The sequence below is a fragment of the Alternaria conjuncta genome, assembly GCF_024043145.1.
Source record: "Alternaria conjuncta strain BMP 0040 chromosome Unknown scaffold_1, whole genome shotgun sequence".
NCBI classification, from domain to species: domain Eukaryota; kingdom Fungi; phylum Ascomycota; class Dothideomycetes; order Pleosporales; family Pleosporaceae; genus Alternaria; species Alternaria conjuncta.
This window is the reverse complement of record NW_026250090.1, coordinates 2,560,181-2,579,062: the sequence shown is the minus strand read 5'-3', so window position 1 is coordinate 2,579,062 and position 18,882 is coordinate 2,560,181. Positions and strand designations below refer to the sequence as shown.

The following is an 18,882-nucleotide window of genomic DNA, read 5'->3' as shown; positions in this document are numbered from 1 at the left end:
GCTAAGCGTGCTAGAAGAATAAAATAGAAGAAAAGTAATAGTAAAAGAAAGAGAATAGAAAAATAGAGCTCTACTTATATAACTTTATTCTTTATACTATATTTTACTTAGTAGATATTAGTAGTTACTAGAAAAGAATAAGATTTTAAATTAGAGGTCTAGAAATATACATTCTTACTTTTTTCTTTAAGTTATAGCTTAGTCTATTAATTTTTAAATAGAATATAAAGAAGTTTAACTCTAGTGTAGCTTTTTATTTTATACTACTCTCTCTTACGCTAATATAGCTTATTATACTTTTTTACTCTTTTATAAAAAGTTTATAGAATAATCTTAGAAAAGATAGAGAATAGAGATAAAGTATTACTTTTATTACTATAGTTATCTATTAGATTAATAAGGCCTTTAGAAATAGAGTAGTTATCTTTATTATTACTATTAATATACTTAAGTGTCTTTTTATCTTCTTACGTAACTTTAATATTACTAGTCTTAATAGTATCTAGAACGCTCTTACTAGTTTTAAGCGTAGTATTATTATTTTTACTAAGGTTATTTATAGTAGTATTAGTACTATTACTACTTAAGCTAAATACGCTTAAAATCTTAATAGCTAGAGTAGTAGCTAGTTAGATAGTAAGATAGTTTATAATATAGCTATAGATTCTAGTAGAGATTTTACTAGAAGTAAAGCTAAGTTTAGAAAGTAAAGTAGTTAGTATAAAGTAAAAAAGAGACTAAAGAAGAGAAAGTAAAGCTTATAAAGTATAAAGTTTAAAGTAAAAAGTAGGTAAGTAAATAGTAGAATATAGTATATAAACTAAAAATTAGAAGCTAACTCTACGCTGCTTAAGGTAGCTACTAAGAAGATAAAAGAAAAAGCTTATAAATTTAAAGGTTATAGCTAAGAGTAAAGATATTATACTAAACTTTAAGATAGAAAATAAAAATATAATTAGAATTAATAAGCTTTAAAATAAAAGACTAGAAAAAAAGTAAAAAAAAACTTATAGATTATTACTAGTCTATTAACTACTAAATTATAGTAGTATAAGTAAAGAGATAAAGAATTAGAGAGTAGGCTTTAGAGTAGAAAGTTAGTATAGATATAGCTTATTTAGATAAAATCTTATAACTTATAAAGCTAGTATAGTTAATATAAAACTAGTTTTAAGCTATAAAAGTAGAGTAGTAGACGCAAAAAAAATAAAATAAATAGTAGAAAGTCTTGTTATGCGCAAATTTAATTAACTTAGCTAAAGCTATAGTTATAAGTAGTAGTTATTATAATAGTTATAATTATCTAAAAGACTACTTTTTCTAGGTAGATAGCCTAAGCTCTACTAGTGCGTAAATTAAGCTAATAAGTAATAATTAGTAAATATAAGGATTTTGCCGCGCGCGGTAAAACTTTACCCTTTATCTCTAAGCTAGAGTTTCTCTGTACGTACAGGCTTGGTTCTAGCGTCCACCATAGTCACCCGTATAGCCAGCGGTGTAGCATTAATAGTAATTTTGACAGCACAGCTGTCATGTGTACAGACTGTAGTAGCTTCCACTGTGCATTTGTCGTGTGGAGTTATCATGGATGTGCTGGTCTCCGTCGTAGCTGTCGAGCCATGCGCGATTAACAAGACCGCTCACACGAGATGCTCGGCACTTTGACACATGCAAACCCAATCTTGCAGGTATCGGGTTAACAAGGCATCGTGAGAAGCATCGAAATGCCTCAGCTTTTCCGATGGGCAGCGCCGCCCGTCCGAGGCCCTTGATTTGTGCATCGTGAAATCGAGCACTAAGCCGAACGGCGTTCCATCATAGTGCAGGGGTCTGTGTGGATCGCAAACTGCACACGAGCTGGAACCGGAACTGTGGTATCTTTGCACCGCCTCCTGTGGCCGAGCTATGCTGTCGACTATTGATTATCGCGATGCGCAATATTGACGCGCATGTACTGATTGTGGTATGAGGCATTTCGTACTGCTCGTCCATGGCCGCTCTAGTCACCCTCCTCGATCATACCGAGGTCTACAATAGCACAGCTTCTCCGGCGAAAAATAGGCCAAGAGTGGTTATAGCCGAAATGTTCGTAATGTGGCCCAATGAAACAATGACGAAAGGTCGTTGAGCCTTTACCGCTTGCAGCGAGCGTGAATGTGGGGTAAGTGCGATCAGCCCCTCCAGCCAATACCGACGCGCGCATTGCCGTTCACGCAGCTGTTACAGTGGTCACGAGGGCTCCGGTACTGCGAAAAGTCGTCGACCATGACACAACCGTGACCGCAGACCTCATCTTAGCCCTAGTTAGAGAAGAATAGAATTTGCCATTCCATGCGCGTCGTCGGTCTAAGCTTTGGCAGCCATAAAGCTGGGTGTCGTGGTTACACTTGCCGGGCGCTCCTTCCGAAGTCACCCAGCCCTCGTGCCCAGCTCCGCGTTATTTTCGTCCCTCGTGAGCCGACCGGCACTCCCACTACCCAAACACGCGCCATTACCCAATCAGCGACAGTAGCGCTAGCTTGTCCCCGGCCCAGCAGTGCCAGCCTGAGCGCAGACGACGTCGTCAGAATGGCTTCGAGTGGTATTAAAGCTGCCTCGGACCCCGTTGTTAGAACTGCATCCCCAGCTCCTTTGGCCCAAGACTTTGCCCGTCAACAGGTGTCAAAACAACAGCGTTCTAATTTCCATTCCTCTTCCATCTCTCCACTCATATCCTACACCATGGTTTCTCAAAGCGTCAACAAGACCAATCTCCACCCTTCCGGCGTTGCGTGAGTGCCATCCTTTCTCAGGCCTGAGGTCAATTGAGTTGGACAAGACTAACAACTATCTCAAGGCCGAACAAGGAACACACGGAGATTGAAGAGTCCCTCCACGACAAGGCACACATCGACTACGACCGTGTAGCCATTGTAAGCTTACCTGGACGTACAAACCTCAACTCCAATACTAACCATGCCAGATCGCCAACCCTTCAGTCGCTGCCCTCTACGAAGATGCGCTCGTATACGAGACCGGCTCAGCCATCACAGCCTCAGGCGCTCTCTCAGCATACTCAGGAGCCAAGACCGGCCGCTCACCCTCGGACAAGCGCATCGTCGAGGAGGACTCTTCAAAAGACGACGTCTGGTGGGGTCCAGTGAACAAGCCGATGAAGGCCGACGTAAGTCTTCTCCGCATTTCCTACGCATTAAACTTTTGTCTACGTCAAACCGCGGAATTGGCCTGTGAAATTTTGGCGGCAGACGTCATGTACGCTAGGCGGATACCCGATGGAGTTCGCATCCCTGCACGTGGCGCGGTTCTGGGGCTCGGCTGCCCCGCATCGCGCCTGCATGACGGATCAACTTCCATCGATCCATCTGGAAGACTATCACGTGCGCATCTTGAGCTCCTGCTGACATCCCATCCAGGTCTGGCGTATCAACCGTGAGCGTGCCATCGATTACCTCAACACCAGGAACCGCATTTACGTCGTCGATGGCTTCGCCGGCTGGGACAAGCGCTACAGGATTCGCGTTCGTGTCGTCTGCGCTCGTGCTTACCATGCTCTCTTCATGCGCAACATGTTGATCCGCCCTTCAAGGGAAGAGCTGGAACACTTCGAGCCTGATTACACTATCTACAATGCTGGTGCTTTCCCTGCCAACAGGTACACCAGCGGTATGACCTCGTCAACATCCGTCGCCCTCAACTTCGCCGACAAGGAGATGGTCATCCTCGGTACTGAGTACGCTGGTGCGTAACTTTTACTACTTCTACTGCTTCTTCAAGAACGACGCTGACTTGCCCATAGGAGAAATGAAAAAAGGAATCTTCACTGTTCTCTACTACGAGATGCCTGTCAAGCACAACGTCCTGACTCTTCACTCTTCCGCAAACGAGGGTATCAAGAACGGCGATGTCACCGTCTTCTTCGGTCTTTCCGGAACTGGCAAGACCACCTTGTCTGCCGACCCCAAACGTGCCTTGATCGGTGACGACGAGCACTGCTGGAGCGACACTGGTGTCTTCAACATTGAGGGTGGTTGCTACGCCAAGTGCATCGGTCTCTCTGCCGAGAAGGAGCCAGATATCTACGGCGCCATCCGCTTCGGATCGATCCTCGAGAACGTTGTCTTCGACCCAGTAACCCGTGTTGTTGACTACGACGACGACACCCTGACCGAGAACACCCGCTGCGCCTACCCCATCGAGTACATTGAGAACACTAAGATCCCCTGCATCTCAGAAGGCCACCCCAAGAACATCGTTCTCCTCACTTGCGACGCCCGCGGTGTCCTTCCTCCCATCTCCAAGCTCAGTCCCGAGCAAACCATGTACCACTTCATCTCCGGTTACACTTCCAAGATGGCCGGTACCGAGCAGGGTATCACCGAGCCCCAGGCTACCTTCTCTTCTTGCTTCGCCCAGCCTTTCCTTGCTCTCCACCCCATGCGCTACGCCAAGATGCTCGCGGAGAAGATCCAACAACACGGCGCCAATGCCTGGCTCCTCAACACCGGCTGGGTCGGTGCCGGTGCTACTACAGGCGGCAAGGTAAGACAATCCCTCAACAAGGGTCATTCGCAACACATGCTAACTATCACTTCAGCGCTGCCCCCTCAAGTACACCCGCGCCATCCTCGACGCCATCCACTCGGGTGAGCTCGCCAACGTCGAATACGAGACCTACGAGACCTTCGGCCTCTCCGTCCCCAAGACCTGCCCCAACGTCCCTGACGAGCTCCTCAACCCCGCCAAGTCGTGGAACGGCACCGCAGACTTCAAGGGCGAAGTCGAGAAGCTCGGCAAGCTCTTCATGGAGAACTTCAAGAAGTACGAAGATCAAGCCACCAAGGAGGTCATCGAGAGTGGTCCACACGTATGCTGCTGCCCCAAGCACTAGACGGTTGTTTTTCGGTTCCGACATACCTTTCTTACTCTTTTGACAGACTGACTAGCGGATTTTCTCCTTACGATGTTTCTTTCTCCTTACGTTACAGTCGAGCGGGTACCCTCCATCGACGTCAGCGGCTGTGCTTTCCTCTTTCTTTTTTTGATTGGATGGTTGTGGGCATAATGTGTGCCTGAAGATGGGATTCGATATGATATCATGGTTTTCTCTTAATCGTTCGATGCGTCTTATGAGCGCTTTGTTGCGTGTACATACACATTTTGGCGTTGGGTCCAGCTGAGCATTTCATGGCAGAAGACGAGAACGTAGCATAGCTGCTGTTGGAAGAGGAGAGAGAGAGAGAGAGACAAAATTATCATCATGTTCATCGAAGCGGTGTTCATTATGGTATAGGTGTGATTGAGACTGTACCACTCTCGGAAGATACTTGGACCGCTTTCGGAAGGTATCTGTCGAGAGTGGTACATCCTTATTCCACATCTATACCATAATGCACAGAGCTTTTGATGAAAGAATGAATCTTTTCAATCAAACACATCCTCCGATACTCCTTGACTCGAAAGCGTGAAGGTATCAAACTGTTGACTTCGTGCTCTTGCCACTACTATTCCTTACTGCCATCTTAATACAAGCTATTCCAACTCCCTTCCAACCATCCTCATCTATCTCCCATCTCCCACATCCCCAAATTCACCACCAACTCTCTCACAAAACCGCCTCATCCATATTCCTAATCCACCCCCACATCCACATGACCGTATCCAAATGCGCCTGCACCCCCACCCTCTCATCCACCGTATGAATATTGCCCAGACCAACCTGCTCCCTATCCCAACCCGGTCCATACCTAAAGATATTCTCGCTCAAATCCCAGTAGTAGCGCGTATCCGTGTTTCCAGTCATGATACCAGGACTCACTAGCAGATCTTTGCCGTAGAGCGCACGGGTTGTGCCGGAGAGGATCTGGTAGGGCGTTGCGGTTTTGTTTGAGTGTGAGGTTGATTCCAGGGATGTGGGTGTTACGGGCGCGGGTTCTAGCATGGTGGGGCCGTGGGAGAGGGTTATACTCGAGGGGGTCTCGGTGCCGTTGAAGGCGTGGAGGGTGAGGTTGTGCTTTTGGGCGACTTGGGCCGCGAGGGACGCGATGTGTGCTTTCACGGCTGAGGAGCTGGAACCGACGTTTATACGGTGGTTTACTGTGATTTGGGTTCGTTCGGGCAGGGCGTTTGTCTTTACGCCGCCGTGGATTATGTCGACGGCTACGGAGGTTGTGAAGAGGTATTTTATACCGGGGCCTGCTTTTGCGGCTTCAAGGGCGAGGGCGTCTTTTGAGGACTTCTTCGAGCACGTTGAACTGCGTTTGGAGCGCTTGTCGAGAAGTTTGCCGAGGTGGTGCGGGAAGTCTGGGGCGTGCGAGGCGCCGCATTGGAGGAGGCCCAGGTACGGGTTCTCGTCTGCGAGGTGGGGCTCGTAGGCGTTTGATTCGATTAGGGTGATGAGCTCGCTGGCTACGCCGATGCCGTTGTGTGCGGGAGGGATACTGCTGTGGCCGCCAGGCATGCGCACGACGATGTCGACGTCGATGTAGCCTTTTTCGGCGACACCGGGGATGGCGAAGTTTGCACCCCAACTTTCGACGTTTACGGCGCCTTCGTCGATGATGGCGGCGATGGAGTTGTGGCCGAGCTTCTTCAATAGGTACTCTGAGAGATGGCCTGCGCCTTCACGACCAGAGATCTCCTCATCGAACCCAAACGATAGAATCAAAGTTCGCTGAGGAGTAAACCCAGCAGAAATCAACGCCTCAACGCTGTTCAAAATAGCCAGCAACTGGTTCTTGCAATCACTTGCACCTCTGCCCCAAACAAACTTCCCATCGTAATGACCAGAGAACGGAGGATACGTCCATTGCTTAACCGTAGAGTCCGGAACAGGCACAACGTCCTGGTGCGCCATGACCAGATTAGGCTTCAAGCTCGCATCCGTGCCAGCCCACGTATACAGCAAGCCATGCGTATTAACCTTGTCCAACTGCAATGCCGCATGCGTCAACGGGAAAGTCTTTTCAAGGTAGTCGGCAAAAGAGTACATAATGTCCCAGCGCGGGTCGGATCCAATATCGCCCATGTCGTCGTAGCTTTGCGTGGGGATCTTGACGGCACCTGATAAGCGGTCGATGGCAACGTCTCGGAAGGCATCGGACGTCAGGTAACTTTCCATCTCATCCAACTCTTTTGTCTTCCTCGTTGGGAACAGGGGTTCAACCTGAGGACATTGCGCTTTCGAGTTGGCATCGCCTGAACGGGATGGAAGCTGCCATGGCGACGATACAGGAACGGTGATATGACGTAAGAAAGCCAAACCCGCCAAGCAAAACAACGCGCTTCCAACGAATTGCCGGTAGTAAGAGCGACTATACTGCTTCGATGGAACTGGAACAGGCGTCTGCGTTCCCCAATTCTTGCCCGCCATAGTGTGATGCTTGTTGATGGTTAGAGTCTTGGTGTGTCTTGGTTATCGGATGTTGCGCGGGGATAAGTGGTGGTACGTTTGCGACTAGTCTCGATCAGGAAGGTATGTACATGGCTTTGTCAGTATTTATCGGATCGACGAGATAATCGTATCTCGTGTCCCTATTTGTTTGTTGTATATGTCGGAAAAATATCCGGCTTGCGTTCACTTATTGGACGGCGGGGAGGTTGTTGTGCGTGGGTGGTATTATGTAGCTAAAGCTCAATTCTGAAGAAGACGTCATTTTCTGGTCATGGCCTAATTTGGCATTCCTGCTTCACAGCTAATCACCGGCTAGTCGTTTGATCGGAGACACCTCATATCCAAATCTGTCACCATACACTGCTACAATGAACCCTCTGGCCACTTGTACTCCGGCCACGGGAAATCTGGATCGTACTTCTGCTGAAGCACAACACTTCCTGCTGGAAACGTCTTCTGTGAGCCATCAGGCATATCCACCGGCTGCGCCTCATCAATAAAGGTCCACGCTGCGAGTAGACCAGCAGCCCGCGCAACCTCGTCCTTGAGCTTCCCGAGTTTATCTGGCTGGGGAGAGAAGTTCTCAAGCAGAGCTTTCTCCCTAGTCTCCTCGAATTCTCCCGGTTCAGCCGTCACTTCCACGTCTTGATCACGCTGTTGCTCTCTCATATCCATTCCACCGCAATCCGACACCAAGGGCTGGAAGAAATCATTCTTCAACGGTCGCTCCACTTCAGCATTGTCCAGATCCTCGTCGATGTCGATATTGGCAATCTCGTAGTTTATGTACGTCAGAGCCAGGCATTCCGTCTTCACAAGGAGCTTCACGACCACTTGCGTACTTTCTGCTTGCCCCTCTTCCACCATTTCGTCGTCGGCAAAGGCATCCACGTACCAGACTGCACTCCTCTTCACTGCATCTTCGTCAATGACGACGAATGGGGATTTTCGGCCTGCTTCGTTCTCTTTGGCGCGCATATATTGATGGGATTTGCCGATGTAATCAGCGGGAGGTTTTGTGATCTTGAGCTCAAGCAATGGCTGGAATCGAGAGCAGGCGCCGAGTTCAAATTCTGTCTTGACTTTCGCGAGATTGTTGTCGTTCAACGGAGCCACAATATATGCTGTGAGGCATGTGACATCGAAGGGAGGCGAAATGAATACCATGATGATGGTGAGTTTGGTAGTAGCAGAAGGGGCTGAATGTGAGCATTTCGAAGGATTGGTACTTCCTGACTGATTATATGTGATGCATACTGCATGGTGGTCCTCGCGTTGCCAAAGACATTGTGCTCGGCCATGCAGGAGACCAACGATTGGCTACAGTTACGCTCGCGCAGGCAGCAATGTTGTTGAGGGCCCTGCCTTTAGCGGCTCGAGTTAGCTCAAGATCGGCACTGCCGATCTGGAAACGTTAGGTTCTTCAGCAATACACTTCAAGGCTAACACGATCGTGCCGTACACCGAAGTAGAACTCCAACAACTGGCACGGCGCAAGGCTAGGCTCCAATTCGAATCAGAGGTGCCTACTCCTCTTGACTTGGGGTGTTTGTAGGTAGATCACAATGCTTATCATGACTCCAGAACTTGTGTCGCATTTAGCCTCGACGGGATCTTCATTGTACCCGATGCTGACCTGTCGTGGCAGTGGATGCGTCGTCGCATACAAATGTCCTCTCGGATTGGAACGAGCATACATGATATGGAGAGAGTACAGATGGTGAGAAGTACGAGATGCCCATCAGCGCCTACCTCGCACAGCCTGTACGCATGTCAATACAATATCTAAGTCCTGAACACTATCAGCGCATTCTCATCCGGCGAAGGACCTATATCCGGCCAAATTTCCGTCTGGCACCCAGCTGCCCTCCGAGCCATATCCCTCTCCAGGAAATTCGACAACTCCAGACTATCCCAAAGGATCTCTCTCCTCCTCCGCGACCGCAGCATACTAATAATCCTCCGCCGCACTACCACATCAGTGCAGAAAACATATAGCTGGAATAACGCAGTGGTGAGATCCGTTTTGAGTCCGTAGAGTGGTTGTTTCGACTTACTCCACAAGCGATCGAGGTCGTCGAGGAGGAGACTGCATTCTACAGCGTCGAGATTTCCAGTGGGCTGGTTGTCGCAATCGAATGCAGGGCTTTCCTCTGCTAGTAGCAACTCCCAGAGTTTGTACTGGATTTTCAGATTGACAATTCTTTCTAGGTTCCTTGTGTATTCGGCTGTGCCTACTAGGTACTTCACCATGGCCTGGAATTGTATATCCCATACTCGCAATCGTTGTCGTAATATTGCCCATTGCTTTTCGCACTCGGAGTTGTTATGGTCCCGATCCTGCTCCAAGTCCCATGAGATGTGCGTGACGACATCATCAAACGTGTTCAACACATCTTCCGCCTCGACGAGATCCCGAAGCTTTCCAGCAGGTTTGTTGTACTTCTTTTTCGGGGCCATGAATGGCGTCATGTTTGCGAATATACGGTTTGGGGAGAAGAGGCCGACTTGGCTGCCAATGGCGTGGAATATAGCTGCCAGTTCCTCAATATCATGGTTAGGTAGGTATGTGCTGGGTTTGTGGTTCGCAATGAGTTCTGTTCCAGACTTGATGTGCCGAATCGCTTCGCTGAAGTTGCCGCGTAGGCTCTCGAGAATGGCAAACAAGACGCAACATGTCAGGATAGTGACTAGATCGGTTTGGGCATCGTTCGCGGTGCCTCTTCCGTGTATCAGACCAGATATGGCATCATTGTAGTGCGACAGGGTAAAAGCTTCAAGACTTGATGGCTTGTCGTGGTCGCATGTTGTGAATTGCCAATGGACGGCGCCAAGAGCCATGACTGCATGTCGTACACACGAGACGTTTTGGCTAGGGCCCTGGAAGGCCTTTTGCCAGAAGTTCTTGTTCAAAGATTCAGATATCTCCATGTCGTGAATCGTGTTGGTGAAGAAGTGAGTGTAGTAGTAGGTTTCCAGGGGATGGCCTGGTACCAACAGCGTTCTGGGAAGATCGAAGATCGAAGATCCCCTTGAAGAGCAAACGGTTCGGATAGGCTTTGGTGCCAGCACTGGCGCGTTCGGGGTCTGCCATTTCTTTAGAGGCGCAGATGCGTAGCCATCGCAGACGAAGCCGGCTAAAGTGCATCTTTGACATGTTGGTTCAGTCTCGTCGCATTTCTTTCGTCTTTGCTTGCTGGGCGAATTAGGTAAACCAGGTGTTACGGGGTGCGACAAACCACACTGCTGACCTACCAGGTGATACAGCCTGTACGCGTCTTGTGGGAGAAAGCTCTAACCCTCCGTGCGCCGGATGGTGGCTTTGTGTTTTGCATCGCGTATATGCAGGGGGAAGTGTGCGTACATCCTACTTTAATGGCCAAAGATTGGCAGGACCGGGCTCCAGTCTGAGTCACACGCGTATGTTCTGCACTGTTGATACGGGAACCTTCGATGGGGGAGATTTGCCAGCCCGTACGCGGTGAGCCGGGAACTTTGGTCGCTGCGCGTCGGGCAGCTTCGTTCAGGATATGATTGGCCTCCTATACGCGCAGGCCCACCGACTGCTATAACGGGACTAGCGCTTAGCTCGCCACGCCCACCAAAGTCCGCATGAAGCCGAGCTACCTTTCTTTGGCTGTAGAGCCTTGAAAGTATCTAAACGGTGTACAATTCGGCTGAGTCTGAATTATGTGATCAGGTACATCCGCAGGGCGAAGCAAGAGCTTAGGCGTTAGGCTCCAGGGCGCAGAGCTGGCTGAGCTTCCGAAAGAGAACGCGAGGCATTCAGCCTTGCATAGGTGACCCTTATCGTCTGGGCTTTTGCTCGTTCGATTTAACCTCCTCTCACGATACCACATTGGCCAAGAATACAACTATCGCCCTATCTTCAGCTCGAAACATGACCGATACCCAACGATTGAAACCCACGATGGCTGTCGCTCCAAGCCAGGAGAGTTCACCCTCAAAGTTAGATGCATTCCTATCAGTCCACCCCGAGATCCACATTGGTCGCGCCGCTCTTGAAAGCCTCCAATCTGCCCACGATGGCAGCGACTCATTCTCCATCATCAACAAGCCGTTCGTAAACATGGTGCTGTATCAAGAGTTCGATGCGGATACGAGAGAGCGCATATACGTCGTCGCATTGATTGACGACCAGAAAGCTCTTGACCATTATGAACAAGACTGCGGTGGCACTTCGAACGAAAATGGATGCGACTGTGCAGAGAACCAAGGGCCCGAACACATGATTTACGAGCGTGTCGTCGAATACAAGAGCGCGGATTGCGAGAACCACAAGGATGAGACGGAGCCGGACCCTGATTGCTCTGAGTGCTGGCCAGTTTTGTGCGGGAGTAAATGCGCTCCTTGAAGTACCTGAGTGACGAGCAGCAGTCACAAGTTGGAGATCCTGTACTGTTTGGTTTCGTAGAACTTGAGTTGTTTTAAAGAAAATTCATGGTAACTGTCGAAAGCGTTTTGTCTCTACCTCCTGTCAAATTAATCGAATGATGGCTGTTGGTAGATGACCGGGCATAAAGGTGTAATCCAGTAATCGATGCCACTTGATACTTCTCTGGAGGCTGTTGTGGATTTATTTGTAGGCTGGCACAGCAAATGTACATCCTGACAAGCTCACCTTTCCAAGCAATGACGTGAATGGGGGTTTTGTCAGTGCATGCACTTGGGAAACTAAGCTACGAGAGATGTATTGACATGCTATAATCGATATTCTTATAATCCAATGGGTAGACGTAGTAGAACAATGAATGGTACAAACAGGACAAATACCACAGCGGTAGGTGCATTGAGAGCGCTGGCGCCGCTCACTTGTATCACTGACACTGCTTTCAGCGTGAGCTTCGAGGCTTGCTAACGAGTGGCCTTTTAAGAACAACTATTACCTGGTATGTTGCTGCTAGCTGGGATGCCGTCAATAGTGGATTTCACAAAGTCGTATCCGATATCCGTTCGAATCCCCTCAGGGTTTTTAATCTCGGCGTCCTTATCTTGATAGATTGTTAGCAAAGCTGCGGGCTTAGCCCGGAAGTACAACTTACACCACAACTCATAGGCCTCCGGATGGGGCCCAACAAGACCAACAAAGCCTTTACCGTATGGCGTGACTGAGGCAGCGACGTTCTGATTGGCAGAGTATCTAGCAACAATTCCACGGTCAGAGTCGTTGAAGCCTAGCATCGTTGCGCCTTCTTGGAAGTACGCCCATCTGGACTTCTCCAATGTCGGGCTGCCAGTGCTAGCATTGAACTTCCAATCGACTTGAATCGTGGTATCTCGGTCGTCGTCAACCTGTGCTTTGTCTTGCAGTATTTCGGATCCGACGTCGATGCCGCTGGGCATAAGATCGAGTGCCGACTTTCCAGCAAGATAGGCCCCCAGGCAGAAGCCCATATACCGACCGCCGCCGTTGACAAATTCTCTGATCGTCTTCGCATGCGTTTTGAGCTCATCCCAAGCTTCGTCGAGATCTGTGAAATCATTCTTAGTCTTTTGTGCTTACTTCAAAGTCAAGACGTGCTACGTTCTCATCATTGGGCTAGTAAATACTGACCTGGTCCACCAGGATATGCGTAGAGATCGGCTTTAGAGAGAAGTGAGGGGCTGAGGTCCACTTCTTCGTCCGGTCCAGCATACGTAACGTTGAAGTGGTAAGGGGAATTCATGAGGAGTCTGCCGACACTCTCGGAGCAATTGTCGCAAGCGCTGGATCCACGGTAGACGATGGCTGTCTTCATGGCTACGACAGCGGGTAATGCCAGGAGCAGTACTAGACCATCTGCGATTCTCATCTTGATTCGAGTAGTCGAGGAGTGCTATGTTGCGCTTGAAAGAAGTGTGTAGGTTGATGGAATACAATAATGTAGGTGTGTAACATGTCGAGTTTTATACACACGGCTTTATCTATGTATGTACAAGAGAAGATGGTACCTTGATGTTCCTCGGGCGGGCCTCCCGCCCTATGCGCGACACTCATGAGGCCCACCATACCTAGGTATGAAAAGCCTCCACTACAGTCATCGCGCGAGCGCGTATACGATTGCTGGGCGAGAGGATCAATACTTAGATTTCGCTAGCAAATAATCAAGCCGACACTGAACTTCGCTGTCGGCTTAGCATCAGGCTGTGTCACGCGTCGAACGCAGATCATTTGTAGTGAGATCAATTGAATGGTGGAAGCGTATAGCTGGCTAATCAGCGACTTGCTGATATCATAAAGTGATGTAAAGGTACCTAGGTAGCACCGGGCAAGTTCTCTCAAGATGTTGGCGTCGGCCCCTGACTGCGCGTAAAGCCGGCCAATCAACGACTTCGGCCCCACCTGAGGCGAGAAAAACCTTGGAAGCGTGACATCTCCATCTCACACCTATTCGAGTCCAGCAACTCTCTCGCATCAGAACTTACGTGATGGCCCCTCATCGTGACGCTCTGGATCTCAGAGCTACTCAATTGTCTGTTGGCGTAGCATAGCAAGCTGCTTCTGGTAATCCTCCTTTGCTTGCTTTGCCTCGTCGATTCCCCAGCGCCCATCCCTCTCTAGTGTGTATATCTTCTCTATCTTTTTAATCTGCCGCAGGTGGGCTTCTGCCTCGGGCCCAAGAATCCCCAACAAAGTACCAGCCGGAAGGTCTTCTTTCTTACGGATGATCTCACGCCACTCGTCGGTTTGGCCATATTTTGGCGCGTGTTTATTGAAGTCGGACGCAAGTGCGCCACTGTCGCTTGCGTCGAATCTTTCTCCAAAACGAACCCCGTCGCGCATGTCAACATTCAGGCAACTATTGATGTAGCGTTTGACTTTTAGTGGCATGTCTCGAAATCTAGACTGGTACTCTAGTACCTTGATCATGTCGACAAGAATGGTGCCTTTTGGTAGCTTGAATCCGATGTCGGCTAGACCCTGCTGTGTCAAAGTCGGCCGATGGGAACAGACGCAGATTGTCGGATGCGTTGATGACAAGTCACGGAACATCTTTTCGAGGCCCGCGACAGCATCATTGATCGATACAAAGCTGGAATGGGTGTCGTTTGGACTCGCCTGCCATTTGTCCTCCCGCATGCGAACAACATTCTGCGGCCATTTCGACCGCATCCAGAATCGGTACTCGTGCGTTTTGTTCTGTTTGTCATCGCTTTGATCCCCAGTGGTTGATACTGCCGGGGATGATGGGGTTGTGATTTCCACAGACAAGACTGGCATCGCTTCTTCTTGCTTCCAGTAGCCTCTCATCTCGTTACAGGACATCCAACCCTTCCAGGAATAGGCCAGAGCAGACGGGGCCCACTCCATCGTCACCAGAGCGACATGCGGTTTGTCCCAGCAGCGAGCCAAACTTTCATTCTCTGTTGCGCATTCCCGCATTCTCTTCATCTCGCTTTCAGCGACGAGGCCAGTCGGTGGTATCATGGCGACCACTGGACGAATTGGACTATGCTGATTGGATGTAAGTAGCTGCTAATAAAAAACGCTAGCAGCACTACAACAAATTACACAGTAGATGAGCTGGAAACTAAAGAGGGTGAGAAGCTCGTATGTCTAAGCGCGGTAGAGAGAGGAATGAAGTGAATAAGAAACTGATTCCATCAAAAGCCACTATCGAAGAGTTGTTCTGTGACTAGCGCTTACGCTCTGAGAACAGACTCTCCATGTAATGATGTGCTGGCGATAAACACTACCCACCGACCCCAAGGCAGCAGCACAGCCTCGTAACACATGATCCCAAACTCATGGTGGCTGAGTCGATGCCAAGGAGATTGTACCAACCTGATCGACCCTGGCCAACAAGAACTTGGACACTGCATCCAACACTAGGGTGACTGAAAGCCCTACTTGCCTACCTAGGTAGGCATGGTGCGATGATGTGGTGGGGGGAAGCGCGCAGTCATGTGCGAGGCGGGGGCGGCGCACGTCAGGTCATCGGGCGTACCACCCCGGACGAAAGAAGCCACATATCAACACCTTTGCGTTGAGCGTCATCTTTTTCAGTTCAACTTTATTGTTAGATCGACAAGACACTCGCATTATCCTTGTGATCCTCCTGTTGTATACATCAGAAAAATATTAGATTCATAGTCCCTTATCAGGTAGCGAAGAGGCTACCTGCACAAGTTATGTTCCTCCGTGAACGCCCATTTTGGGGTTGCAGACCGTACTATCTAAATACCCTGTGAATACATGTATCAAGCCCCAGCCGGACAATTACCAATAGCTCCAGCTGTGTTGCATGTCGCGACGTCCCGTCAAAGTAGCCGTCTGGCTCCGCTTCCCTTGTCGCAATCCGTCTTCGACCGTACCGTGTACCTACCTGGGTAGGTGAAAGTCTACTGAACAGACGGTCCTTGCATGTTGCTCAAGTTCTCCGGGATGGGCTGTTCGCGCATCTGGATCCAAAACTCTGGCCATTCGTCCCTGAGATGGCCTGTCGGTCACAAAGAGCTCACGGTCAGTCTTTATTGGACAAGTGGGTCGAGTAATGCGTAATTCATGCGGAACCAACATTGTTTTCCAGTCCAGTTTTATACTTACCGATGAGATTGACGAAGCCCGAACGAGGAGTGAGCTTGTAACCGCCTTCGAAGGGCTCGAAGTGGTCCGCGGCGCTACCAGGGTGGACTTGGTCGAACATGGTCCTGATGTCGGTCAAGGTAACCTGGTTACCGGACTTGAGGAAAGTGAGGATTCCGGGGAGGTGGCCGGCCTTGGTGGGGATCAGATCTGAAGCGACGTTTGGCATTGTTGTTGGGATTTGTATGCTTGGATTTGTTGTAAAGGGTGGGAAGAGGATTGATGATGTTGAACTGTATAACCTATTCTCGCAATTGTGGTGTTTATAGAAGAGGGATATATGGTTCTTGATGGCTTGCTTATATACTGGGAGGGAGTGAGATATCGCAAGAGCGAATGATTAGGATTTCGAGGTGAGTGAGAGAGTGGCTGCACGTGGCTAAGTCTTGTGGAAGAAAAATTCTGAATAGCGCGGCTATACGCAGGGAAACAATAGTTAGGTACATCTTGATAATAGTAGAACAATAGAGCGTGATCGAAAAGGTGTGTACTTTGTCTAAGTTCCTAAGTTGCGTGTTATTGTGTAGGTTCTCAGGCAACTATCTGAGCGTAGACTCATGAATAGACACATTCAGAAGACTAAGGATTCGAGAGAAACATCCTATTACAATGAGAGCGCCTAAATGAGGTATGTCCAGGGGAGATGTGAAGGAACATGAGATAATGATTAAACATATCTACGAGAAACGCGACCTATATAGTCCGCTGTCAAAATTGATTGAGTGGAATACCGAGGTGAGCAAGGATCACTTATTGTGCGCGGAATCCTTGTTTGTGCAAGTCATGTTTGGTATTGAACGAGAGTAGACTCCACCACTTCAGTATAGCCCAATTACCAGTCCATCATGAGAAAGGAAAGAGATTATTCCATCACCAACTTCAATTTCCCTGCACCCAGTAATATTATAGACCCCACCAAGCCGTCTCCTCTCACAACACCATCCTGCGAGCCTTCGACCGCACGATTCGTCTAGACAGGATTTGGGTTTTCAGGCGTCGCATCTACAACGTATCGATTACTCAAGACAGTTGGAATCGGGTTCTCGTGGAGCCCGGTCCAGAAATCGGGCCAATTGTCTCTGTAATTGCCTACAGAATCGATGATAGTCAGCTTTTGTTGGCCGCGCTTTGTTGCACATGCATCGTGAGTGCAGAACTGAAGTTATTCATCAGCTCATGGTCATACGCACCGACCATAGTGCGAAAGCCCGACCGGGGACTGAGTATGTAACTGCCGTTTGGTTGCTGTGTGAGATGCGCCAAGTGGTCGTTCTGTTTAGCTGGTGTAGCAGTACGGTTGATAGCGATGATGATGTCGGCTAAGGTGATTGTGGTATTGATGTTGGTCTGGAGGACGCCGAGTATGTCGACGACTTGGACGGATGTGAGGACGACCATTTCGGGTGTGATCGAGACGTTGGAATTGAGTAAGATCAGGGAGAATGATTTTTGGTAGTAAGCCGCTCGTTTCTCGTCTTCGAATGTGTTGTAGAGTGAAGTAGCATACACCCATATTGAGAGCAGCTTTTATACTGCGCCTGAGTCAGGTATCTCCAGGATCGAGTGACTATATTTACAAATTGTGAGATAGAGTGACTGTTACTACATCATGTAGGCTGATCCTTGGTAACGTGGCTATGCCCAAAGCGAGAGGTACCAGCCATGACGCTGACTGGAAATAAATGGGTTTTTTAAGTGTAAGGATACCATAGTAGACATGGCAAACTAAGCGTGCCGTTTTTATACTACCGATCAGTCGCGTGGTGTGGTATACGTGCACTTACAAGGACCCGAGCTCAGTGTTGGCGGAGAGTTGGAGGACGCGCTCGAACCACCTCCATCCTACGATTGCGGGCCACTGCAACCACTACATGGCTGTGACAGAAGCGCGTCAAGATCCAGACTTCTATTACACTGGTCATCTCCAATCTTGTACTCTTGACCCCTCCAGTCCTGCTCTACCCCACACTCTCGAGCCGCCTCGCTCCTACCATTGCGGGTCACCCCAACCGCTATCCGGCCGTGACGGTTGCGCGTCTAGCGTACGACTTCCATGGCACTCGTCATCTCCAATCTTGTACTCTTGACTCCTGCAGTCGCCGTCTTCGATCTTGTACTCTTGACTCCCGCAGTTGTCATCTTCGATCTCGCACTCCTGACTCCCCCAGTCATCTCCTTCTCCACACTCCTCAGTTGCCCCTTCTCCAGCCCTGCATAGAGCAACAGCATCAGCCTCCTCCAACATCTCACCCAACCACTCGAATAACATCCACCCAGCTCTACGCACGACGCCGAAACGAAAGCAATACCGTGAGACTGCGTTGCCGCCCAAGCTGTCAAAGACACGCGAGAACGTCGACTGTGTCGGCTCCATGCACTCCACATCATCTTCTCCCTCATACACACCTTCTTTCTCGTCCTCCTGCTCCACACCCTCCACAACTGGCCTCTCCTTCTCCTCTCGCGCCTCTCTCTCGAGTCTCTCCTTCTCTAGACTTTCCAACGAAACCCAAATCGACGGATTATCCAGCTGAGCCTGAAGGACACAAACACTGCCTTCCACCAGCCCCAACAGTTTCCCATACCCTTCCGCCTTCCCCTTCACCGCCCACTCCAACTGAATCCCCCTACCCATCGGCGTCGGAAAGCTATGCGCAAAAAAGTTCCTGTCATGTCTGATATCACTCGCCGCGCTGAGCGGATCCGGTAAACCAAACGCATGACAACCCCAATCACTATTCACAGCGCGCAGGTTCTCGTTGATGGCGATGTGGTGCATAGCAAACTCATTTTGGACTCTTTCCAACTCAGTGAAGGAAGACGACTTACAGGTTGCAGTCTTCTGGGCTTCGGGCTCGAAGCTGGAGTCTCTTCGCGGACAATTCGGGGTGGGTGCATTGGGGGC

The 18,882-nt window shown here is 49.4% G+C and overlaps 9 protein-coding genes across 9 annotated transcripts; 2 read left to right on the top strand and 7 right to left on the bottom strand.

The window, feature by feature from the left end:
* Window positions 1–2,568: 2,568 nt before the first annotated feature.
* Window positions 2,569–4,888, top strand: J4E85_000901 (uncharacterized protein; the record flags this gene model as incomplete). The annotated part of the gene is made up of 6 exons (XM_051465190.1): window positions 2,569–2,771; window positions 2,837–2,912; window positions 2,963–3,163; window positions 3,414–3,738; window positions 3,797–4,539; window positions 4,595–4,888. The coding sequence occupies 6 exons, from the start codon at window positions 2,569–2,571 to the stop codon at window positions 4,886–4,888; spliced, it is 1,842 nt and encodes a 613-aa protein (XP_051331711.1).
* A 714-nt stretch (window positions 4,889–5,602) lies between these two features.
* Window positions 5,603–7,369, bottom strand: J4E85_000900 (uncharacterized protein; the record flags this gene model as incomplete). Its single annotated transcript, XM_051465189.1, has 1 exon — window positions 5,603–7,369. The coding sequence occupies one exon, from the start codon at window positions 7,367–7,369 to the stop codon at window positions 5,603–5,605; it is 1,767 nt and encodes a 588-aa protein (XP_051331710.1).
* A 384-nt stretch (window positions 7,370–7,753) lies between these two features.
* On the bottom strand, window positions 7,754–10,321 carry J4E85_000899 (uncharacterized protein; the record flags this gene model as incomplete). The annotated part of the gene is made up of 2 exons (XM_051465188.1): window positions 7,754–8,589; window positions 9,448–10,321. The coding sequence occupies 2 exons, from the start codon at window positions 10,319–10,321 to the stop codon at window positions 7,754–7,756; spliced, it is 1,710 nt and encodes a 569-aa protein (XP_051331709.1).
* A 1,000-nt stretch (window positions 10,322–11,321) lies between these two features.
* Window positions 11,322–11,765, top strand: J4E85_000898 (uncharacterized protein; the record flags this gene model as incomplete). The annotated part of the gene is made up of 1 exon (XM_051465187.1): window positions 11,322–11,765. The coding sequence occupies one exon, from the start codon at window positions 11,322–11,324 to the stop codon at window positions 11,763–11,765; it is 444 nt and encodes a 147-aa protein (XP_051331708.1).
* Window positions 11,766–12,280: 515 nt separating this feature from the next.
* Window positions 12,281–13,149, bottom strand: J4E85_000897 (uncharacterized protein; the record flags this gene model as incomplete). Its single annotated transcript, XM_051465186.1, has 3 exons — window positions 12,281–12,402; window positions 12,454–12,882; window positions 12,966–13,149. 3 exons carry the CDS (start codon window positions 13,147–13,149, stop codon window positions 12,281–12,283), a joined length of 735 nt encoding a protein of 244 aa, XP_051331707.1.
* A 704-nt stretch (window positions 13,150–13,853) lies between these two features.
* Window positions 13,854–14,384, bottom strand: J4E85_000896 (uncharacterized protein; the record flags this gene model as incomplete). The annotated part of the gene is made up of 2 exons (XM_051465185.1): window positions 13,854–14,312; window positions 14,346–14,384. 2 exons carry the CDS (start codon window positions 14,382–14,384, stop codon window positions 13,854–13,856), a joined length of 498 nt encoding a protein of 165 aa, XP_051331706.1.
* Window positions 14,385–15,733: 1,349 nt separating this feature from the next.
* On the bottom strand, window positions 15,734–16,146 carry J4E85_000895 (uncharacterized protein; the record flags this gene model as incomplete). The annotated part of the gene is made up of 2 exons (XM_051465184.1): window positions 15,734–15,831; window positions 15,939–16,146. The coding sequence occupies 2 exons, from the start codon at window positions 16,144–16,146 to the stop codon at window positions 15,734–15,736; spliced, it is 306 nt and encodes a 101-aa protein (XP_051331705.1).
* Window positions 16,147–16,997: 851 nt separating this feature from the next.
* Window positions 16,998–17,375, bottom strand: J4E85_000894 (uncharacterized protein; the record flags this gene model as incomplete). Its single annotated transcript, XM_051465183.1, has 2 exons — window positions 16,998–17,056; window positions 17,168–17,375. 2 exons carry the CDS (start codon window positions 17,373–17,375, stop codon window positions 16,998–17,000), a joined length of 267 nt encoding a protein of 88 aa, XP_051331704.1.
* A 589-nt stretch (window positions 17,376–17,964) lies between these two features.
* Window positions 17,965–18,612, bottom strand: J4E85_000893 (uncharacterized protein; the record flags this gene model as incomplete). The annotated part of the gene is made up of 1 exon (XM_051465182.1): window positions 17,965–18,612. One exon carries the CDS (start codon window positions 18,610–18,612, stop codon window positions 17,965–17,967), a length of 648 nt encoding a protein of 215 aa, XP_051331703.1.
* Between the last annotated feature and the right edge of the window lie 270 nt (window positions 18,613–18,882).